The sequence below is a fragment of the Stegostoma tigrinum genome, chromosome 27 (assembly GCF_030684315.1).
Source record: "Stegostoma tigrinum isolate sSteTig4 chromosome 27, sSteTig4.hap1, whole genome shotgun sequence".
Lineage (NCBI taxonomy): Eukaryota > Metazoa > Chordata > Chondrichthyes > Orectolobiformes > Stegostomatidae > Stegostoma > Stegostoma tigrinum.
In genome coordinates, this window is record NC_081380.1 from 29561171 (window position 1) to 29583870 (window position 22700).

The following is a 22700-nucleotide window of genomic DNA, read 5'->3' on the forward strand; positions in this document are numbered from 1 at the left end:
ATCTAATGTTATTTCTGGCCTCAAACAAACTGGCATTGTCCCTCTGTTCCCTCTTTCACAGAGGAATAAATCCGGTGAAAGTCGTTTCCCTTCTTTTTCCTAAATTATCACTGTTGTTATCAATCAGAGAATGTGCTTCCAACAGATTCTGCTAAGTTTTTATTTCCTGCAGTTCTCTGCGACTTTCTCTCTTTCTCACTCAGTTTTCAAGGTCTGTCAGTCATGAGTCTGCAAGCAGCAAGAATAGTTGCACCTCTTTTTATAAGGTAACAAAGTGTGGGGCTTGGATGAATACAGCAGGCCAAGTAGCATCTTAGGAGCACAAAAGCTGACGTTTCGGGCCTAGACCCTTCATCAGAAAAGGGGGATGGGGAGAGGATTCTGAAATAAGTAGGGAAAGGGGGGGAGGCTGACTGAAGATAGATAGAGGAAAAGATAGGTGGAGAGGAGAGTATGGGTGGGGAGGTAGGGAGGGGATAGGTCAGTCCGGGGAGGACGGACAGGTCAAGGGGGTGGGATGAGGTTAGTAGGTAGGAAATGGAGGTGCGGCTTGAGGTGGGACCTACTAACCTCATCCCGCCCCCTTGACCTGTCCGTCCTCCCCAGATGGACCTATCTCCTCCCTACCTCCCCACCCATACTCTCCTCTCCACCTATCTTCTCCTCTATCCATCTTCAGTCCGCTTCCCCCTCTCTCCCTATTTATTTCAGAATCCTTTCCCGATCCCCCTTTTCTGATGAAGGGTCTGGTCCCGAAACGTCAACTTTTGGCCTGCTGTGTTCATCCAGCTCCACACTTTGTTATCTTGGATTCTCCAGCATCTGAGTTCCCATTATCTCTGATCACCTCTTTTTGTATTCTGGTCTTAAATCTGAAGTATCTTAGTCGGACTTGACCGTAGGACTGCAGCCCTCTAGGTACCCAGGTCAATTAGGTTCTCCATTGAGCACTAGTAGTAGGAAGCCACGTGTCACTTTCTACTATTTCATTTTACTTGAATTAAAGGAGACAGTTTAAAACATAACCCTCTTACAAAACTGCACACTCATATTATGGTGTAATTTTGCAATTCAGTCCCCTGTTCATTTAAAAATATTGTCACGTTTAGGAAGCTTAATAGGCTAAGATTTGTTTAGTAGTTTGTTGGAGGTTAATGTTTATCCATTGCACTTTAATTTGTTGGCAACTGTACTTTAATTAACGGTTCAGTGATGCTGAGAAATCAAAATGTCATTTCTGTCAAGTTTGCAATAAAGAACATAATTTTCACATACGTGTGCATAAGTGAGTAAATTAGAACTGTGTTTGTTTTGAAATTGGTCAAGTAGAGTTACAGGAGTCTTATCATTTTAAATAAGACTGCAGATTAACCTCAACACAGTGCATTGATTTATTCACCATCAAGGCACTGTTTGGTTCATGCAGTGAGTGAGAATCTAAACAATGATTGATTTTTTTTTCCCTGTTCATTGTACATTTTCATCAGGATTGCACTTTTTCCTGTAGGGATACTGATTAACTTAACTATTGATCAGCCAGGCAGGGCATAATAAAGATCAAGCACCACATATTGCTGCTTCTTTTAAAGCATTAAAGCATATATGCCAGACCTTATACTAAATAAACAGATTAGGCAGATATTTTTGAACTTTTCAACACATTCTGCATTCTGAAATTAGGTTGGTTGAAGTTATTTTTGGTACAGATTTTATGTTGTAAAACTTATGGTGCTCAAGACTTCATTTCATGAAGTCAACATTTGTTAACACTTAATTTGTAAAAATTAAAATTGATCTGTAAACAGGAGCAATTCCATACCAAAAATACAGTTTTCAACATTTTGCACAGAAACAGATTCTGAGGCAGTGCTGAATGCATTGTTTTCTTGTTGTTCAGAGTTTTGTATTTGTACAAAGGCAATGAACAGACTTTATGAAATGTCTCTTGCCTCCTTCATTGAGGATTGACATTCTAGAGTTCCTGCTGGGCTAGTCATCCTAAAGCCAGTTGTGTATTGGAATGTCTACTGATGGAGACCTTCACTCACCAGGAGTTACAAAATGACTACCTTTCTGATTTCCTGTTTTGTGTTGTGTTGGTCAGGCCAAACAATAGTTGGCAAGATGGAAGGATGGCGAATATTTAAGAGAATGAAATTTGCTTTCCTATAATTCAGATCTGCTGTTCTACGACTGTTGTCAAAACACTTTTTATTCCCAACAATCTTTAGTAAAAAAAAGCTCAGACAAACATTATGTTTTGGATAATAACACTTGTTGGTCTGTGGCATCTAAGCAGCAGTTAATTGATGCTTCTGCTACTGATCCCAATATAGAGTAAGAAATAACCCAGTATCCCTTGTGCCAGTACCAATCAGAGTTAACATGACTGCATTAAACTGCCTGAACTACCTTCTGTTTGATCAAACTCACTAATCACTCTGCTGTGAGGACATTTCCAAGATGACCACAAGACTACTCAGACCCTTAGGTATCAGAGTAGGCCGCAAACCGACAACCACCCTATGACAGCTACTGACAAGTGTAAAGGATCCCATACCCAAAACCAGCAAAAACCGGTGTGATAAACAAAATATCATGCAAGGACTGTGAGAAACACCACATAGGCCAAACTGGAAGCAAACTAACCATATGGATACATGAACACCATCTAGCCACCAAGAGACACGACCAATTCTCACTTGTCTCACTACACACAGACAACGAGGGACACTAATTTCACTGGGACAACACATTGATAATCACACAAACCAAACAGACACACCAGGAAATTCCTGGAGGTCTGGTATTCTAACCCGAACTCTGTTAACAAACACACTGAATTAATCCCTGTGAACAAACCACTGAGAAACAGAACTGGAGGTGGTACCAAACCCCCCAACAAACTGAGGCATATAAACAACAAGGAGAACAGAACACCGATGCTTCACCGGAGTGGCACTGACGATGTTACCTAGCAGGGTGACAAAATGTTTGCAACTAAACCCACTGGCTCAGCGAACCTGTCTACAACCTCATCCACAACCCAAGCTGCAAATCTTTTTGAAAAGCTTAGAGCAATTCTATGATTCCACAACTGCATAAATCCTGGAGGGGAAAACCAGTTTAAAAACCAATATTTTGGAAATTAATGCACTGGTCATACTGGTGCTCCACTTGGAAGCATACAAGACTAGTCAGACCAGTATGTCTCATTCAAAGATTTTACTGGCTTTTTCTTCTGAGATTTCAGAATAACAAAATAAACTCAATGATCTCTGGGTGCCGTGAAGGATAAGGGCCATCCACTGAGGGACTGCAAGTGGTGTATTAAAGGATTGGAAAAGCTTTCAAAGGTGCTAGATGTGTAGAACAATCAGAAATTATGACACTGTGCCTTTCATGAAGCCCCTTTACAATTAATTGCGAGTAAGTTTTTCTCTTCCCTCCCAAGCAGAGCTTGGGAATTGTAGAGGGCAACAAAGTTGCTGAAAAAGCTCAGCAGGTCTGGCAGCATCTGTGAAGGAGAAAACAGAGTTAACGTTTCAGGTCCGGTAACCCTTCCTCAGAATTGGACCCAAAACGTTAACTCTGTTTTTCCCTCCACAGATGCTGCCAGACTTCCTGAGCTTTTCCAGCAACTTTGTTTGTGTTCCTGACTTACAGCATCCATAGTTCTTTTGGTTTTTATACTTTATTATTGCACAGGCATCATTGTGTAAAGTTGCAGTACATGTGTATAGTGAACGTATTATTGGCCTTATTAGTTGAAACTTAATGTCTGGGGAAGAAAACCTAGAGCACTGCCACCTCCTGGCAGATCATGTCTTATGAACAGATTGAAATCTGACGTGAAGATCTATCCAACAGTTATAATGTTGAGTAGGTCAGTATGGTTTAGTTGGACAATTTTAACACATTGTGTTAGAGCTCAGATTTTCATATATATACCATAAATATCCCTGAGGCTGCACTCAGACTTGACTGTATTTAAACATCAATAGTGCCTATTTCTCTTTGTATTCTTCCCCTGCTTGAGCGGGGCTTGAGAAGTTGAAGTTATATATAAAATAGATTAATATACATATGATGCATTTAACTACTTCTATTCCACTAGGAAAGTGCATTAAAGAAATAAAATGTATGAGAAACTGATTAGCAGATGACTAGAACATGAGTAAGGTTTAATCATTTTAATAGGATTGGGAGATATTTATTCAGTGAGGATAAAAAATAGATAGTTTGTGCTCCTTTGGTATGTATAAATATATTTTCTGGTTTGTGGAGAAATAATTACTGGAAATCATCGTGTGTTCTACATGGTTTCACAAGACGAAATTAAATATTTTGCAGGTTTTGTTCCAGAGGTTTGGAGGTACCATTTGTGATGGTGAAAAAGTTGTTGATATACAACCTGGATCACTGGTTACCGTGACCACCACCGCAGGAATTTATAGAGCGAAGAGTCTGGTGATTACAGCTGGGCCTTGGTCGAATAAACTATTGAACCTTGTGGGACTACAGCTTCCACTGAAGGTACAGGGGATTTAATGGATTCTGCTCCTAACCAAGTTGCAGTAACATCAGCCTATCATGGAGCTCACCCCAAAGTGACCTCCAAATACATCAATACAATCAAAGCTGCATTACAGTAAAGTGTTCCAGGAATTTTCTTCAGGCAGAATATGCACTGACAGTGTTGTTACTCCTGGTAATCGATGGGGAATTATCACTTGAAAAACTTTGCGGTAATTTTTTTGCGATCATTAATCCTTACCATGGATGTCCTTCTGCATAGGCTACTAATGGACCTCTGGTTGCTTCCTATTTTCTACTTGCCCCAATCCAATCCCTTGTGACCGTCATGCTCACTCTGATATCGATTCTCCACCGATCTACTGCAAAAGACAATTGATCTATCCTTTTATTTTTTTTGACGGATATGGTGAGACATTGCTTCACCCAAACAGCAGCGAGCCTGTGGAATTCATTGCCACAGGAAGTAGTTGATGCTGAAAATTGAACGTATTCAAGAGGCGACTAGACATAGCACTGGGGGTGAATGGGATCAAAGATTAATGGGAGAAAGTAGGATTAGGCTATTGAGTGGGACAATTAGCCATGTTCATGAAAAATGGTAGAGCAAGCTGAAAGGGCTAAATGGCCTCTTCCTGCTCCTATCTTCTATGTTTCTACAAATGAAGGGAAATGACCCGAATGCATGTTTCACTTTTGCACAATTGTAGTTTGCACCAAACTATGTTGACTGATCCAGTCTTTCCTCTCCCCAATATTTGGAAGGCATTACATTATTGTGAACATTATTGTCTGTAGGGTGTTAAGCACCTTGAAGCTTTTTTCCAATTTAAAAGCACTGTATGAATGCAAGTTGGTTATGGTGGCATTGGGGGCAATGAAAATCGCCCAGAAACCCAGCACTGTGAGAATAATTGGAAGAGGAGCGGAACAGAGAGAGGTCTGCACCCCACAGAGAGGAAGGGAGAAAGAAACAGAAACACACACCGGGGCAGGGTTGGGGGGAGAGAGAGAGAGCAACACTCGCTGGGGCAGGGTGTGAGTGTGAGAGAGAGAGAGAGAGAGAGAACAACACACACACTGGGCAGGGTGGGGGGGGGAAGGCGGGGTGGGGAGAGAGAGAGAGAGAACAACACACTGGGGCAGGGTGGGGGAGAGAGAGGGAGAACAACACACTGGGGCAGGGTGGGGGAGACAGAGGGAGAACAACACACTGGGGCAGGGTGGGGGGGAGGAGAGAGAGAGAGAGAGAATATCATACACTGGGGCAGGGTGGGGGAGAGAGAGAGATAGAGAGTAACACACACCGGGTGGGGGGCTGAGAGAGAAGAAAGCAGTGTTCTGTCTCACGGTCAGTGTGTCAGTATATTTTTAAGAGACATTGTATGTCAGCATGCCTTTCAAGAGACATGATCATGGCATGTGATTTGAGTGTATACGGTCTCTGACTCTAGCTTAGCGTGAACAATATTGCTTTTTGGAATGGCGACGTTAATGTGCAGACGGTACTGAAGTATCATTGAATGTAATTGTACACAGTAGTGAACTGTATTTCAGATTTGCTGGGTGTTTCAATACCCCGGCTGCATGTATAGCTCAGTGGTTAACACTGCTACCTCACAGTACCAGGGACTGGGTTCACTTCCACCCTGGGGCAACTGTCTGTAGGGTGTTTGCACACTCTCCCTGTGTCTGTGTGGGTTTCCTCCAACTGCTCTGGTATCCTCCTATATCCCAAAGAGTGGATTGGTCATGCTAAATTACCCATAGTGCCAGGCATGTATAGGCCAGCTGGATTAGGTATGGAGAAGTGCAGGGTTACAAGGATAGAGTAGAAGGTGTGAGGTCTCAGTGGGATGCTCTTCAGAGGGTCAGTGTGGACTCAATGGGCTGAATGGTCTGCTTCCACACTGTAGGAATTCTTTGTTATATTCTGATGCTATTAGAAATAACAAAAGCATGGCTGCAGCAGGTGAAAATAGCCTACCACAGGCAGAACATGTAGCCCAGCTGAGGGAGAATGGGCAGAAGCAGCAGAAAGTGGGGAGGTGAACAGGCGAAGAGACACTGACAAATGCACAGAAACCTATCACCTTGAAGATGTGCTTTTGAAACAAAAGCATATCATTTCCTGATGCCTGACACACTGGCCAATGGATTCGCTCACCTACCCGAGTCCAGAGAATATTAACACAGCCTGAAAAGAAGCAAAGGGGAGATTTTATAAATTAGCATTCTTACTACAGCTCTGATTGATTGACATGCCAACCAGAAACGTGGTTTGAGAAGCCAACTGCCTGATTTACAATGTATTAAAATAACAGGAAGTAACTTAATTATTTCAGACATCCATTCCTCTCTTCTGGGATACTGGAACATGAAGCCCTGAATTAAATATGCCAGTTTATTAAATGTAACCTCAAAGTCAAGGGGAAGAGGCCAGACATGCACCATGTATAACAACCCTGAGAGTACCTCATACCTGATGACCCGTCGACCTAGCTTCTGCCTCACTTTGGTGAGACGCTTGTCCCAGGTTTTGGTGCATGCCCCAGCCCCTTTGCACCAAATACCCAGCACCTTCAGGTAGTCTGTCCTAGTAGTAAGTGGAATGAAGGGTCAGTGGGCCTGGCTCCCAAAGAACATGGCCTCGCCCTCACCCCTATTGACCTTTGTCACCCGAGGCCAATTCAAACTGGTCACCGATGCTTAAGAGTCTGCTCACTGACTGCGTATCCAAGCAGAAAATGGTGACATCATCCATGTACAGGGGGGCCTTGACTTGCAGTCCTCAGCTGCCTCGAATAGTCACCCCTGTCAGGCTCACGTCCTTCCTGATGGACTCGGCAAAATGCTCTATGCAGCACACAGACAAGTCAGGAGGGAGTGGGCAGCCCTGCCTGACTCCCGATCTGATTGGGAAGCTTTCTGATTCCCACCCTTTGATTGAGATTGCACTAGCGATGTTGGTGTAGAGCAGTCAGATCCAATTACAGATTCCCTCTCCAAAGCCCATTTAGGAGAGCAGGTCCCACATGTAGGTGTGTGATATCCTGTCAAAGGCCTTCTCCTGGTCCAAGCTGATGAGCCAATGACCACCCCCCTGTCCTGCACATAAGCGATCATATCCCTGAGGAGCGCGAGGCTTTCTGTGATCTTCCTGCTGGTACAGCACAGGTTTGGTCAGGGTCAATCACCGAACCCAGAGCAGACCTGACTGGGTTGGTGATGATGTTAAATGGAATTTTGTAATCTGCATTCAGCTGTGAAATTGGTCACCAATTTCTAAGTTCCTCCCTCTCCCCGTTCTGCTTGTCAATGAGGGTGATGGTGCCTTTCCTCATGGATTCGCACATGGTACCTGACTGAAGCTTACTGTCATAGACCTCCAGCAGCTCCTGGCCAATCAAGTCTGACAGAGCCGAATACAACTCAGTCAGTAAGTTGTCGCTTCCAGGAGTTTTATTCTTTTCTAAGGACTCGAGGGCCTTGGTCAGCTCCTCCAGCAATAGCGGCTGGTCCAGCCTCTCCTGCGCGCTGTCATCTAAGACCTTTGTGATGGAGGATGGGAATGACTGGGAGGCCGTTCTGCCAGTGGGCTTCATGTCATACAGCCTGGCATGAAAGGATTTGCTGATCCTCAGGATGTCAGACTGGGATGATGTTACTGAGCCATCTTCAGGCTGCTGAGCACAGGCCTCTCCTTGTGTACCTTCTGGAAGAAGAAATGTGAGCACATCCCATCATGCTCCGTGGTGTGGACCCTGGACCGGAAGATTATTTTGGAGACTTCTGAGGCAAAGAGCAAAGCTTGCTAGCTCTTCACCTCCTGGAAATCCTCCGTAACATTGACCCCCGTCGTCTGCAGCAGGAGCAGGTTCTGCATATTTTTCAGGAGTTTGGAAACCTTTGAGGATAAAGAACCTGTTGACTGTTTCCCACCAGTCCCCTGGAGACTCAGAGGGGTTGTACGGTTCTCCAGCCTGTGTAATCCCTTTTGAGATCCTCAAAGTTTTCTGGGGTCAACAGTTTGACATTTAGCTTCCATGCTCCCTTGCCAGCTGGCTGGTCATCCTGTAGGTGACAGTGGGCCAGCAGGAGGCAGCGGCTGGAGAAAAACGCCAGCTTGACATCGATGGATCTGACCGAGAACGATCAGGATACGAACAGGAAATCTATCTTTGAGCAGATAGGCCCGTCTGACCAGTTGTATCTATGCGGTCCTCCATCTGCAGGTGTGCTGAAGACATTATACAGCTCGACGTCTTTAACCGTTTCCATTGGGAATCTGGACTTGGCATCCCGTTCACTCTTGCTTCCCCCATGTTAGATCATCTATTGGCATCACTGATGCAGTTGGAGTCTCTGGCCAGAATGACTGGCCTGGACTAGCGGGAGTGGAAGCTGTTGCAGGATGGCCAACTGCTCACACTTTTTACTGCTGTGGTGTACGCATTTAATTAGGGGAGTGTTCCTTTACATAGCATCTGCCAGCAGGAGGCGCCCATCATCCACCACCCCAGCTTTGGAGATAGTGAAGGTGCCTCCTCACAGCAGCATACCCAGGCCAAAGGAGCAGGGATCAGTGCTCCCACACAACCACATCAAAGGCCCATGGACGCACAAGCTTGACCATTTCCTGCAGAAACAGGAGGTCTGCTTTCATGTTGGCTATGTGGAACCACATCGCGTGGTAGATTTAAACACAGGCACATTAAATTCTGACAGTTTTTACAATCCATTTTAGGTTGATACAATGGTTAGAACCCAAAGCCCGTTTTCCCAAGATTTTATCACTGTGGCAGTCCCTGCATCCCCGTTGTGTGGGTAAACTGTGACTCTCACAGGGCTGAGGCAGCTGCCCAGTTTGTGTCACAGGCCGTTTCTCCAGTCTGGTGTTGTTGGGGCGAGGACAAAGCCAGGAATATCCAGTTCCTACCCGGGGGCTGTCATTCCCTGCTCCTTACTCAAAGCGTCGCTGCTCCCAGTTGCCTGGATCTGTGGTGTGGAGGGAACCCCAGGTTCCCAGCAGTGGAGGGCTGGGATTTGCCAGGGACCTACTGAATCCACCATTTTCAGGAAGTGTAGTGCTCCTCTCCTTCTCCCTGGTAACCTTGATTCTCCTTTCTTTTGTTGATTGCCCTCCCTATGTGCGTTCTCTTCCTCAGAGAAGCTTCTGTGGCCACCCTGTAGCTGCCTCTTCCCGTTCTGCTGTTGTGGTGTAGGGGCCTGGAAAGCTTTCCTTTTCCAGTTTTTCTTGACTGTTTTCCGCTCCCCCGACTCCTTTATCACCTCCTCCTCCATTGTCTCTGGATCCTTGGGAAAGGGATGAATTTATTGTGCAGCTGTGCTGGCTTCATGTCTCCCTCCTGCACTTGGCTCTGCCTCTGTGTATCTGTCTGTTTGTTTTCCCTGCTCGAGGATGGCACCTTACTGTCCTGTGGGAGGGTTCAACCCGCATTGCCCCTACTCGCCATCTAAGCATATGTACACTGCTCACTGAGGTTCTGCCTGGCCCCAGTGTTGCGAAGAATACCAGACTCTCTCTGCCACCACACGCTGCGCTGAAAGTGGCCGTGGAGGGGACGAGACTGTCACACACCTCCTTCTGGGATGTGCCTATGCAAAGGCAGTCTGGAAGGAAATGCAGTGGTTTTTGTTGAGCTCCATCCCACGCAGCTCTGTGCCATGGGACTCTGTGCTGTAGGGTTTGTTCCCTAGACACACATTGAGACCAACATCGGCTGTGCCTGGAGGACCATCCACTTTGGCCTGCAAAGTTGAAAGAGTTGACCCCGACTGAGTGTTGCAGACTGGCACAATCCACGTCCAGGACTGTGTGTTGAGGGATGTGCTAAAGCTTGGGGCAGCTGCTGCCAAGGTGCAGTTGGGAAAGTGCTGTAAGTTCCTTCTGCCAAAGCAAAATGGGTCCATTCAGTAAGCAGACCCTGCTGAAGCCTCCACTAAATGCTAAGAGGTTAATTGTAAATATAGAGAAAGATGAACCACCAATGTTTATTTTATTCTCTGTAAGTAATGACCGTAGAGATCAAAATGGCTACATTAACTGTGTATGTACATAAAGATTTCCTTCTATGAATAAAGTATACTTTTTCAATTTAAAAAAAACCTCAGCCAGGGGACTCGGAATGCGATATTGCTGGAAATAAACCAATAAAAATGAAAGAGCTAATTTTCAGACCTACTCTGATAAAAGCTATTGCTCTGAAATGTTAGCTCTGCTTCTCTCTCCACCCACACTGCTTGACCTGCTGTTTAATTTATGCATTTTCTACTTTTATTTTAGATTTCAGCATCTTGTGTGTCATTTAATCCAAAAGTTGGTTCAATCGTGACTGCAAAGGCTGATAAAAATTGTATGAAAGCCATGTAAACGTGAATCCTGTAATCCATTGAATGTTCTTCAATTTCATTTCCAGTCAAACCTGATCCCAAGGCTTACACGAACAAAATCCAAGCTGCTTCTTTCGAATTATTTATCAAATCTCCAAAGTGTCTGATATACTGACCTAAATAACCTCTTTGAAGAGTCTTTAAAATCAAAGTTTTTTTTATACTTTGATCCCACCAGGACTCATGCACTCTTGTTGTAAATACAGAGAGACTCAGAAAGAAAGAGATTGCAAAACTCTTGTCTCATCTGGGGTATAAGTGACAATTATCACTTGAGCTTCATTTTTGTAATTAATTATGTCATCAGAGATTGTTTCCTTGTAAATATTCCTGGAGGTGTCCTGTTTCCTTAATGTTAATTTAAATCCTCATTGAATTAAAAACAAAAATAAATTACTGGAAATATTCAGTAGTTTGGTTAGGCAGCATCTGTGGAGAGAGTAGCAGAATTAAAGTATGGAATTCCTGAATGAGTGGGCTGTGGTGAGAAAATCGAGAGAAACTCATGAAAATTTGAGTGAGGCCTTTCTTGATGTTGAAAGCAACAAACGGCGTTTTCCAAGAGATTTCCAGACATTGAGATGAGATTGTCACTAATGAGTGGTGAAAGGCTGATTAACATGAATTATTGGTCATTATCACTTTCATTATGACTGAATCCTGCCTTATTGATATGCAGCTTCCTGTCCTACCAGATGCTGAGAATTCCTGACATATAAGTCAGCCCGGTGACTCCAGCTCTCCTCTTGATCCTGCAGATCTCTGCCATGAACACTCGGCATCACCTTCTGAGGAGAAGCTCTGTGGGCAATAGCTGCGCACAGCCCCTATGTCAGACAGATGCCCATCTTTGCTGCTGACAGTATGCCTAAGCATTACCAGCCTAGATACTGGGACACGCTGTCAGTTGTTGCAGTGGTGTACAGGGAGTGGCACCTAGCTGAAGGACTGCACCAGGCTGCTAGCTTGCTCTCTGAGCTCTTACTCACCTCACTCCACCTGGTGCTTGTAGCATCCGTGTCTTGCCTTGCCTTGCCTTTTAATGTTTTGCTCCTTCCCCACCTCAGTCAGAGCGAACATATGCAGATCATTGATACTTCTGTCTCGATATGCCTCTTAGCACAGACACAAAGCCAGCAGTCATCAGTGAAGGGGGGTGGGTGTACTGCTTCTGTTTTACCCCTGTATCATGTGCCAGCAGCTCACACAACAAGCACACTGCACCTGCTTCAACATTCGAGTGGCCACGTCTCAAATTCTAAGGGCAGTCCTTAGTCATTTCAAAAGAGACAGCCTCCAGTCAGGGATTTAGACAGGGCCAGGGGTCCATTTTACTAAAGCCCAGGCGAAGGGCCACAGTCAGCTGTATGGTCAGGGCATGGACAGAGCATCAGTCAGGGGATTACTGAGATGGTTAGGGGTCCAGGCAGTTATTACGTGGGGCTGCCTATCCCTGGTCAGAAGGGGCAGGAGCACAACAGTCCTGCAGGTGTGGCCAAGGTGTGACACTGATGTAATCAGGGGAACTCAGCGCTGGGTATGGAAGGCAGCATCTTGGAATGTGGAGGGGACAAGGAAGGTGACACACACACACACATATGTAAAACAGCAACCATCAAGTGATGCTGAACAGCTTTCATGTGAAGAGATCACAGTTGGAGGTGTCCTTAGGATATACAAGAGATACAGGATACCCAGGGTCTACCATCCTCCGTGCCATTTCCTCTAGATAAGCAAGGTGCAGTTCCAGCTGCTGGGACATACAACATGAAGGTTTGGCTGGCCATCCTATCCTGGTGGTTGTCAAGGTGACAGCTACATCAAAAGTACCGACCATTCCCCAATGCTGCCCCTTCTGACTGATGCTGCACTAATCACTGCTGGACTGACCATGGATGCTGTCCATGACTTTAGTGTGATTGATCCCCCTGACCCTGACCACTCCAAGCAGATAACTGTGACTAATCCACTGGACTCATCATGGATGCTATCCTTGACTGTCCCAGGACCCCTTATAGCAGTCCACCATGACTTAACCGAGGACTATTTTCCCTTAACTTTGAGACATAACCATTTTGTTGAAGCACACAGTGTGTTTGTCACACACTGACACCTGTCGTAGCTGTGAGATTAATGTAGCACTACGCCATAGAGCAACATATCCAACTGTTTGACTGATCACTGCTGACAACTAGGACAAGCTGCCCATCCTTGTGTCTGCACTAAACTGCAAGGCAGTACAGAACTACTGGAGCCTTCAAATTGAGACTGAGCGGTAAAACGTGAAAAGGCAAGGCAGGGATGCTTCAAGCATCTAGATGGTCGCTGAGTGAGCGTGTGTGAAGAGAGCAAGCAAGCAGCCATGAGATGTGGTCTCGTCCACTTGCCGTCTGTGAGCTGGATGCCAGTCCCTGCACCCTGAGTTGGTGCAGCAGCAATGCACTGATAGGTGTCAGTGTGCCCCAAAGTGCAACATGGCAGTGCAGGAGCATACTGCATTGGATCCAGATGTACCCAGGATGATGTGAAGAGGCTGGCACAGGTCAGGTGCCACTCTCCTTGGACAGGCAAAGCATGCAGTGCTGCCTGTGGAAGGTGCTGTGAAATGTTGGTGCCAGGTAACCATAATGAAGGGCTGGAGGAACATGCAATGAGCTGGAGTCCCCGCTGGCTACCTGCTCTGACTTTCACGTTGGGGCGGCCCAGTGTTTAGTATCTCTCGGGCAGGCCGGACAGTGGGAGGCAGAATATTAATGAGGCAAGGTTCAGTAGTAATGAAGGGAAAAATGAGCAATAATCCGTGAGAATGTCATTTTGATAGCTGGAAGCTAGTTGCAAAATGTGACTAGTCAATCCTGATGTCAAGAATCACTCAAATTCTCAAGGAATTCTTCCAAGCATCTTGCCAGAGCCGACATTTTTCAGGCCCTGGGAAGGTTGCATCCTGAGATCCTCTTCGTAACTTCATACATTTGCCCAACAACCAGACCTTTGTGGTCTCTTGAATAATAGGAGACCCAATTGCAATTATGGTTTTCACTCAGACAGGCGTGGGTGTGCTTTCCGTCAGATTAAATGGCTAAATTTCCTCTTCTGCTCTTTCCTTCCTTCTGCCTCCCACACACTCACTCTTTAACAAGTGTGTTAATCTCACTGATTAACGTGTGAAATGGTGCTTTAAGTTTTATAATATTTATGGTGGAAATCCCATTAATATTGAGATATTTATTGAAGTCTTTAGCTTTCTTTTGAAGCAGTTGTGTAGGTTTGCTGGATTTGCCATAGGTTTTTGCACATATGACAAATGTAGGCAGTACTTTTCATTTTTAAGGAAACATAAGTGATTACACTCGAAACATAGTCCTTTCAGAGAAACAATCTCCTCTAATCTCAGAGGGACTAGGTTGTAAATCCTTTTTGTGATTTACAAAGTGATACAGTTACAAAAGCTGCAACAGGATGGGGTGAACGATGCTGCAAAAGCATCCGTTTTTATTTAGCAATGCTGGTTTAATTTGGAAGAGGACTGGAAAAATATATTATTAGTATCACGCTGGGAAGAAGGATTAGACGAGCTATACCAGGATTTACACAGTTTATGTTTCTCATGTCAGTTGACAGTCAGTTTCACATGTACACCTGGCTTTATGTTCTTCACAGCTGATCAGAGTGGATATTGAAATGCTCTTCTCCTTGAATGCAGATTCATAGTCTTAGGTTAAGTTCTTGGTTGTTTAGGTTTGAGATGTAGAGAAATGTCTTCACGTTATGAGTCTTTGGAATGCATGACTGCAAAGGGACATGCTCTGTTATGGAATATAATGATGAATGAAATCAACGGATTTTTGGCCCTTAGAGGAAAAGTGGGATCTGGGTGTAGGTTGGGAAAGTAAGGTTGATGTCAAAGCTCAGCCAAGGTTGACGCAAAGTAAGAGCAGATTCAAGGGTGGGTGGCATTTGGCTCCTTCCTGTTCCTATTTCTGATGATTGTGTGTTCACCGAGAACTGATGGAGCTCCTTTCAGGGATGCAGCTAAATTTATGTGTTTCTTGTGCAGAGATAGGCAGTCCCTCAATTGTATTTTTTAAAGCCACTGACTGCTCTGCAAATTGTTCTCCAGTGTCTCCCAAAACTGCTCCCAAGTAGCGATCCAGAAATTATGGATGACTGAACTCTATCTTTCTCTATCAGGAGAAGCTCCTGTTTTCTTTACTGTATTCCATCTAATAATGCAGCTGCAATCAAGGCTTTATCATATTAGGGAAACAAGCAGATGCTGCTATGCTCCATTACTTTATAACATAGCGTATCATTGAATAAACATAAATTGTCAGAAGGCTGCCATCATTTAATGCTCAAAGCCCAGAAATGTTGGAGTTTGAAGCAATATTGTGACTATCCCCAGTTATTCAACTAGTCTAGCCAATGCTTGAGTCACACCAACCAAGAAGGCCCTGAGTTTAATGCCAATTTGATGAAGGTTTTGTTTTTGGTGTTTGTTGGCCAAATTTAGGAGATTTAAAGCCATCCAAGATCCACAATGATAGAAACATCGAATATCAAAGTAGGATATTCAATATGTTCATGGTTGATCATCTAACTTAGTACCCTATTCCTGCTTTCTCCTATACCTTTTCATTACTTTAGCCCTAACTCCTCCTTGAAAGCATTTAATGCTTTGATTTCAACCACTTTCTGTGGCAGAGAATTCCACAAGCTCACTATTCTCTGGATGAATACATTTCTCCTCATCTCAGTCCTAAATGTCCTACTCCATATTGTTAGATTGTGACCCCTGGTTCGATAACTGCGAACATCCCCTCTGAGTTTACCAAGTCAAATCAGGTTAGAATTTTATAGGTTTCTATGAGATCCCCTTCATTCATCTCAGTAAATATATTCCTAACTGATCCAGTTTCTCTTCAAATGTCAGACATGCCATCCCAGGAGTCAGTCTGGGAAAGGTTTTGTTGTACTCCCTCCATATCCAGAACGAACTTCCTTCGATAAAGAGTTCAGAACTGCACACAATACTCTAGGGATGGTCTCACCAAGGCACTGTACAGTTACAGCAAAACATTGCCGCTCTTGTACTGAAATCCTCTCGCCATGAAGGCCAACATACCATGTGCCTTCTTCACCGCCAGCTACAACCCTGCGCTTACTTTCAGTAACTTATATACAAGGCCACCCAAGTTTCATTGCACCTCCCCCTTGCCCAATCTATCACCTTTCAAATAATAATCTCCTGTCCTGTTTTTGCTACCCAAGTGGATAACCTCACATTTATCCACATTATACAGCATCTGCCGTGTTTACTCATGACGTAACTTGTCCAAATCACACTGAAGCATCTTCTGCCTCCTCACAGTTCATTCTCCCACCCAGCTCTATGTTGTGAAAAACTAGGTTTCACAAGCTTCCCTTGTGTTCTTAGTAACATTAGCAACCTACCTGCAGTCAACCGGAGTTCCACTGACTATAACTGTAGAAGTGGCTGTGGGCTGAGCCTTTTTCTTCCTGTCTGAATCCAAGTTGCATTGAGTTTTATGGAGAGTACAGATGAGGCCTAGTGAGTTCTCATAGCACATCTTACCAAACTTGCCTCATTAATCATGTACACTGCCCCTCTGACGATACTATGGCTTTAAGAAGTCTGTTTTGTCCTTTGTTTTAAACGGAGAATGGCACTTCAGTCTCAACCTACCAAAGCCAATGAACAGTTTGTGAGACCTTGGTCTTTATTTTAAATACACAAGTTGGAATAATAGGAGCCTGAATGGGTGGGGTCAAGCTCCCACAGAACCCAGATTATTTTTAGCTTTAGCCTTCAACAGCAGTTGGTGGAGTCTTGAAGCTGGATGTGGAAGCTCTTATTCCTCTCTCTGCTGCAGCTAAAAGGTGGAGTTCTGTTCCTGCTGCTGGAATTGCATATGAGACAATCTATTTCGCTGAATTTGTCTTTGTCAAGGGTGTGTTTGTGGGATGTTACTACATTGGAACAGTTAATTGGTAGGAGTTTTATATTTATATATAAATATAAGTGGTTCAATACAGTTAAGCCAATTCTTCTTTTTATTTTATCTGTATTTTAATTACAGCAAATGAATCAAGGCTGGTAGTTTGACCAATCAATTTGCATCTGGAACACAATACCTTACATTTACCTTTAAAATCAGAAAATGTTAGAGTATAAACCATCTCCTTAATATATTTTGAGGAGGCTTAATCTGGTCCATTACAAATTGGGTACTCTTGTTGGGATCAAAATCTGTAATTCCAGGTTGGGTTTAGAATTATTGGTCTCAAAGGCTGTAAGTGGTGATCGTTGGTTTTCTCTTTTTAGATCTTGAATTCAGTTGATTTAATGACACACCACAACAGTGTTGTGTCCTTTGATTGTAGAAAAGACGAAGTACACAGTATCTCCGCACTCTGGCCAGTGGAGATGTTATCATGAGAGAGCTACCACTATCCATTAAAATGGAATTTGCACTGGTAAAGGCTGGAGGGGGCCAGCTAAATCTAACTATTTTCACCAGTTTATGCCATTATAACTGTCATGTTTGAGTTTACTGAAAAATTTGCTTTTAAAAGACACTGCTCTCCGTTTAGCCCTTCTAAGCAGCTGACTATTCATAGCTTTAAGAAGTGCTTGCCTCTCTGGAGTGACATAAAATTAAGGATGCAACAGGTTACATAAATCTGCAATGCTATTATAGTAAAATAAACACTGTGGTATAAGAGACATACATTATTCCCTTGCTTCTTTGTGACTGCTGAGTTAGTGGTCTCTCACTCATGCAAAACACTACCATTGCTTTTCTGGAACATCTTGTGCTTTACAGGAGCATTATTTTTCATTGTCTTAATTAACCTTTTCCCTGTTGATTTGATAACCTTGTTAGACACTGAGGATCATGGTTTGTTACTGGAAAGAGAAAGTCCCTGGAATATACGGAATTCAGAAGGGATATCCCTGCTTTATAAGAATTTCTGACTCCGTTGAACATCATATCTATGGTCTTCCTTCCAATGAATATCCGGGACTAATGAAGGTATGGAAGTGGAGATTCAGTTCTTTATTCTGCAAGTACACCGGTTCGGTGTATAATTTTGCTTTTATAACACCCCTGTCAAGCATCTTTGGATGTTTTATCAAGCAAATGGTGCTATATAAATAAAATGTTTTTTAATGAAAGGCAATTTAAGTTATAACCAACTTTTGATCATCATTCTGAGATTGATTGAGCTGAAAGTTTCTCTACAAATTGTGTTAATAACAATAGTACAGCTTCAGGGAACAGAAAACAGGAACAGATTTCAATATATGTGTGTCCAAAGCATAGATCATCCATCTTCATGTTCGTATGTTCACTACTTCATGTGTTATCCATATAGCCAACAGAAAAGAGAGAAATGATCTGGATATTTGTTATATAGTGTTTATGACAAGACTTCAATAATATTGATCTCTCTCATGAGTGAGAATCACCACACTATGCCTACTGCTATCAAATATTCTGTTTATGCAACTGGCTTAGGGACTCTTTAAAAGAGTATCTTGAGTGTTTTTTGCTCCAGAGTACAGTATAATAGCCTGCATAGTGCAGGGATTCAAGAAGGTATTTCTGGAAGTTTGTGTATGTGCTTCTGCAGTATAAAAGGATTAAACATACAAGCAGGTGTATCTGAGATTTATTGTTTTCAGGTGAACAGTCTTGCTAGAAATTCATGGAAGAAATTGTACCACTTTGCCAGCAAGAGAAAATTTACCCACTACCCCTTGATAGTCAATGCCATTACTATTGCTAAATCCCTCACTATCAGCATGCTGGGGGTTACCATTGGCCAGTGGTGGATGCAGTTACAGTTACAGCATCTAAAAGACATTTGGACAGGTACATGAATAGGAGAGGCTGAGAGGGATGTGGACCAAATGCAGGTAAGTGGGACCAGTCCATACTGACAGAGTTTCCCAAACTAAATAAGTTGGACTGAAGGGTATGCTTCTGTCTTGTATGACTCAATGACCAAATGACCTAGATTAGCCATATAAATACAGTGGCTACAAGAGCAAATCGGAGGCTATGTACCTTGCAGCAAGTAACTCACCTCCTGACCTGTGTTCCCTATAATTGTTCCTGCCACTGCATGCGATTCTGAAGTCTGGGTATTGCAGTTCCTTCTGGTTTCAGAACCCAAGGCATCAGTACACCAGTTAGCATGTACGGAACCTCTGAGCCTTGCAGCTTAGAGGGAATCCTGTTCCTGACTCCCAAAAGCCTGTCCTCCTTTTACATTGCACAAATCTAGAGTTTAGTGGAACGTTGCCTGGATGAATGCAGCTCTAACAACACTCAAGAAGGTTGACACCATCCAGGACAAAGTATCTCACTTGATAGGTACCACAATCACAAAACATTTACTCCCTCCACTACTGATGCTCAGTAACAGCAGAGTGCACCTCTATAAGAGGGACTACAGAAAAATCACGAGAATCTTCAGGCAGCACCTTGCAAACCCAGGACCACTGCCATGTAGAAGGAGAAGGGCAGCAGCTACATGGGAACACTACTACCATGAAATTCATCTCCAAACCATTCACCATCCTTGACTTGGAAAGATATCAGATCCTTCACTATTACTGGGCCAAAATCCTGGCATTCCTTACCTAATGGCCTTGTGGGTCTACCTACAGCACACGGACTGCAGCAGTTCAAGAAGACAGCTCACCATTACCTTTAGAACAACCAGGGATGGACAATAAATGCTGGCGCAGCCAGCAAAGGCCACATCCCATGAATTAAAATAATGTAGTACAGAAATTATAAACTGAAGAGCAGTAATATCAGTACGTACTAACAATTGACAAATAATGTTAGCCTGTAAAATGAGGCAATGTCGAAGTCTAGATATATATTTATTATCCAAGTAAGAAAAGGCAGTTTTAAATTCAAAACCATAAATGTTTTCAGCATAGATTTGATCTTCTGCATTGTCTTCTCATACATGGAGAAATAAATATATGCAAAAATATTGTTTAAAGCCTTATATGTATGCATACTTCTCACCTGAAAAACCTTCCTGTCCTTTGTCAAAATTTTGCCATCTTCCTGGCAACCTTCCATGCAATGATAAATTCCTCGGTTTGCCGTTACAATGGAAACAAATGCACAAAACCTGTCATGCATCTGTTTCATATCCTACCCACTAGGGTGATGTTGTATGGCCTCAGTTTGGTGTCTCCTAAAATCTATTTTCTAAACTCTAACCCACATGACTCTACTTCCCATATTGCTATACATTTTGCAATCTAGCCATAAATGATATTATGAAAATCGGACAAAAATGAGAATACAACTTATTACTTGAAAATGGGCTTTCAGTTATTCTCTGCCATCTAACATCTGGTAATTCACCTGAAGTCTACTTTTATTTTTGCTGTGGAGTCAGGAACATTGACATTCTTAATGCTGAGTTGGATAGATGCATGACTGAGAAAGGAGTCAATTGTTATAAATGGGAAAGTAGAGTTGAGGCCATGATTAGATCAGTCATGATTTTATTGAATAAGACACAGGCTCAAGAGGATGAATGGCATATTCATTTATACCTCATATGATCTGGTCTCTCTGTATACCACCACTAAAGGAGTGATTAATGCAATTATATACACGTGTGAATCTTGTTTGAAATGTGTACAAATTAGTGTCAATAGCAAAACATTCCTGAATTCCTTGTGAAAAGATTAGTTTATATTATTAAAGGCAGTGGCTTTGAATGTTCTTCTGGAATTTATGCTTAAATCCAATGCAGACTTACAAAATGAATATCCTCAGACTGTCAGCTGTAAGGATCCTGAATGGAAAAAGAGTTAAGTAATTTCACAGCATAGGTTTTTTTTCATACTGTGACATTAAATTGACTGCTTCGCTCAAAAAGGCAATAAATGTAATTGGTGTGGGATGTAAAAATGTCACTAGTGACTAGGCAATTAGGGATGGGCAACAAGTGCTGACCTTGCCAATAACACACATTTCCTGTGAAAGAATTAAAACTATTCTGAGACTGGAATTAGGCCTGTTGTGGAAGATTTGCTACATGTGCAAGCAGCAAGGAAATGTGTATTGAAACATCACCTACACTGCAAGGGTAAAGAAAGGGCACTCAATCTTTGCAAACCATTTCATTATACAGAGAGTATAAAGGATAATGTTACTCTCTCACTTAGGTGGGAGAGGCAACTTAGCAATCATGTCAAAATTGGAATACAAATCATCTTTATAATACAGAAAAGAATAAAAATGTTTTGAAGTGATTGCTGGGAAAGGTTGAAATCTCTTGTCTGTAGAATCTGACATCCTGACTTCTGCAGGTAGCCTTAGGTTTAAAAAGATCACATTTTGATCCAGCAGTGACTTGATGAACACTTGGCCTTGGTACTGGGATAAATTGCAACAAACATGTCTATCGTGTAGAGGGGCTGACTTTGGTTTATATCACTATCAAATTGACTTCTTCCACTGGGGTTTAGTAATCCGTCCTTGTTGAAATACCATTCCCAGCCTAAAGCAATGAAAACTATTTAAACATGGGTGGTCTGCAGACAGAAGACTTTGCTGGTTTTGTACGTCCGTGGCAATTAGCAGGATTCTCCACGGTGATAGGGAACGATGAATGAAAAGTATCTTTGAGATACCTCCCCTAAGTGAAGTCTGAAGGGTCAATGGGCAGCAACGTGATATTTGTTCAACAAGAGCTCAATATAGATTGCTTCTCCCGTCAATTTTGTAAGGCCAGGGTCACAATAATCTTATTTATTTTCTTAAACCTGATTGCATGTGATTCTTTTGGTATGTACAAAAGGCTGCAATAGCACAGCTAAGTCATAATCAGAGTAGTATATTTGGAGACAAAGGATAAAATTTAATTCTGCATTGTCATTGCTCGTGAGATAAAGGTCATCTCCTCCTCCCAACTTTAATGGCCCAAAGGGAAATGTGTTAGTGTAGCTCTAGCCTAATTTATTATACATGTGAATACACTGCAGAAATAAATTAATAATGTGGCACAAACTGTGCCTTGGTTTGAATGAGGAATGAATCCTTTCAGATAGAGTCTGTGTGTGTTTGTGTGTATCTACAATGCATTCCATAACAGATTGCATATGATCTTAAACAAAAATTCCCCCTTTAGGTCTGCTACCACAGTGGCAGTGATGTTGACCCAGATGAACGTGATATCGTATTTCAACAGCCTTCCCAGGATGTGAACATTCTGAGCACCTTTTTGTTTAAGGAATTTCCTGGTGTGGATCCAAAGCCTGTGATTGTTGAACACTGCATGTATACAGTAACGTATCATTCTCCTTGCTTTCATGTAACTAGAAAGGCTTTAGAAACTATACTTGAAATCTATTTCCCTTTGATTTCTTAGGATCTATTTTCTTTGAGCTGTGAAAGCAAGAATAATGCCTTATAAATGTTAAAGTCTCTTCAGAATCACTGCTGTATAAAATCAGTTTCCAGAGTTTTAGGCTACGTTGAAACTTTCAATGGGGCTTTGAATACAACTGGCACATAAAATGTTAGTGCCTTCAAGATCTACATGTACATCCTCCCTTATTACTCCTGAAAAAACAATTCTTGTTACTTTTAATATTCCAATAAAAGAGCAATTATATTTATTAGCCTAAAGCATATTTCCAATTTAATATCTTTAAATATACCATTTTCTATTTAATATAT

The 22700-nt window shown here is 42.8% G+C and overlaps 1 protein-coding gene across 2 annotated transcripts in view; it reads left to right on the top strand.

The window, feature by feature from the left end:
* Positions 1–22700, top strand: part of pipox (pipecolic acid oxidase) — a 60138-nt gene that overhangs the window by 24715 nt on the left and 12723 nt on the right. For both annotated transcript variants that reach the window (XM_048556703.2, XM_048556702.2), the window contains exons 4-6: positions 4354–4536; positions 17859–18008; positions 22150–22305. In XM_048556703.2, the coding sequence (XP_048412660.2) occupies positions 4354–4536; positions 17859–18008; positions 22150–22305 (489 nt within the window). The remainder of the gene's footprint in view (positions 1–4353; positions 4537–17858; positions 18009–22149; positions 22306–22700) is intronic.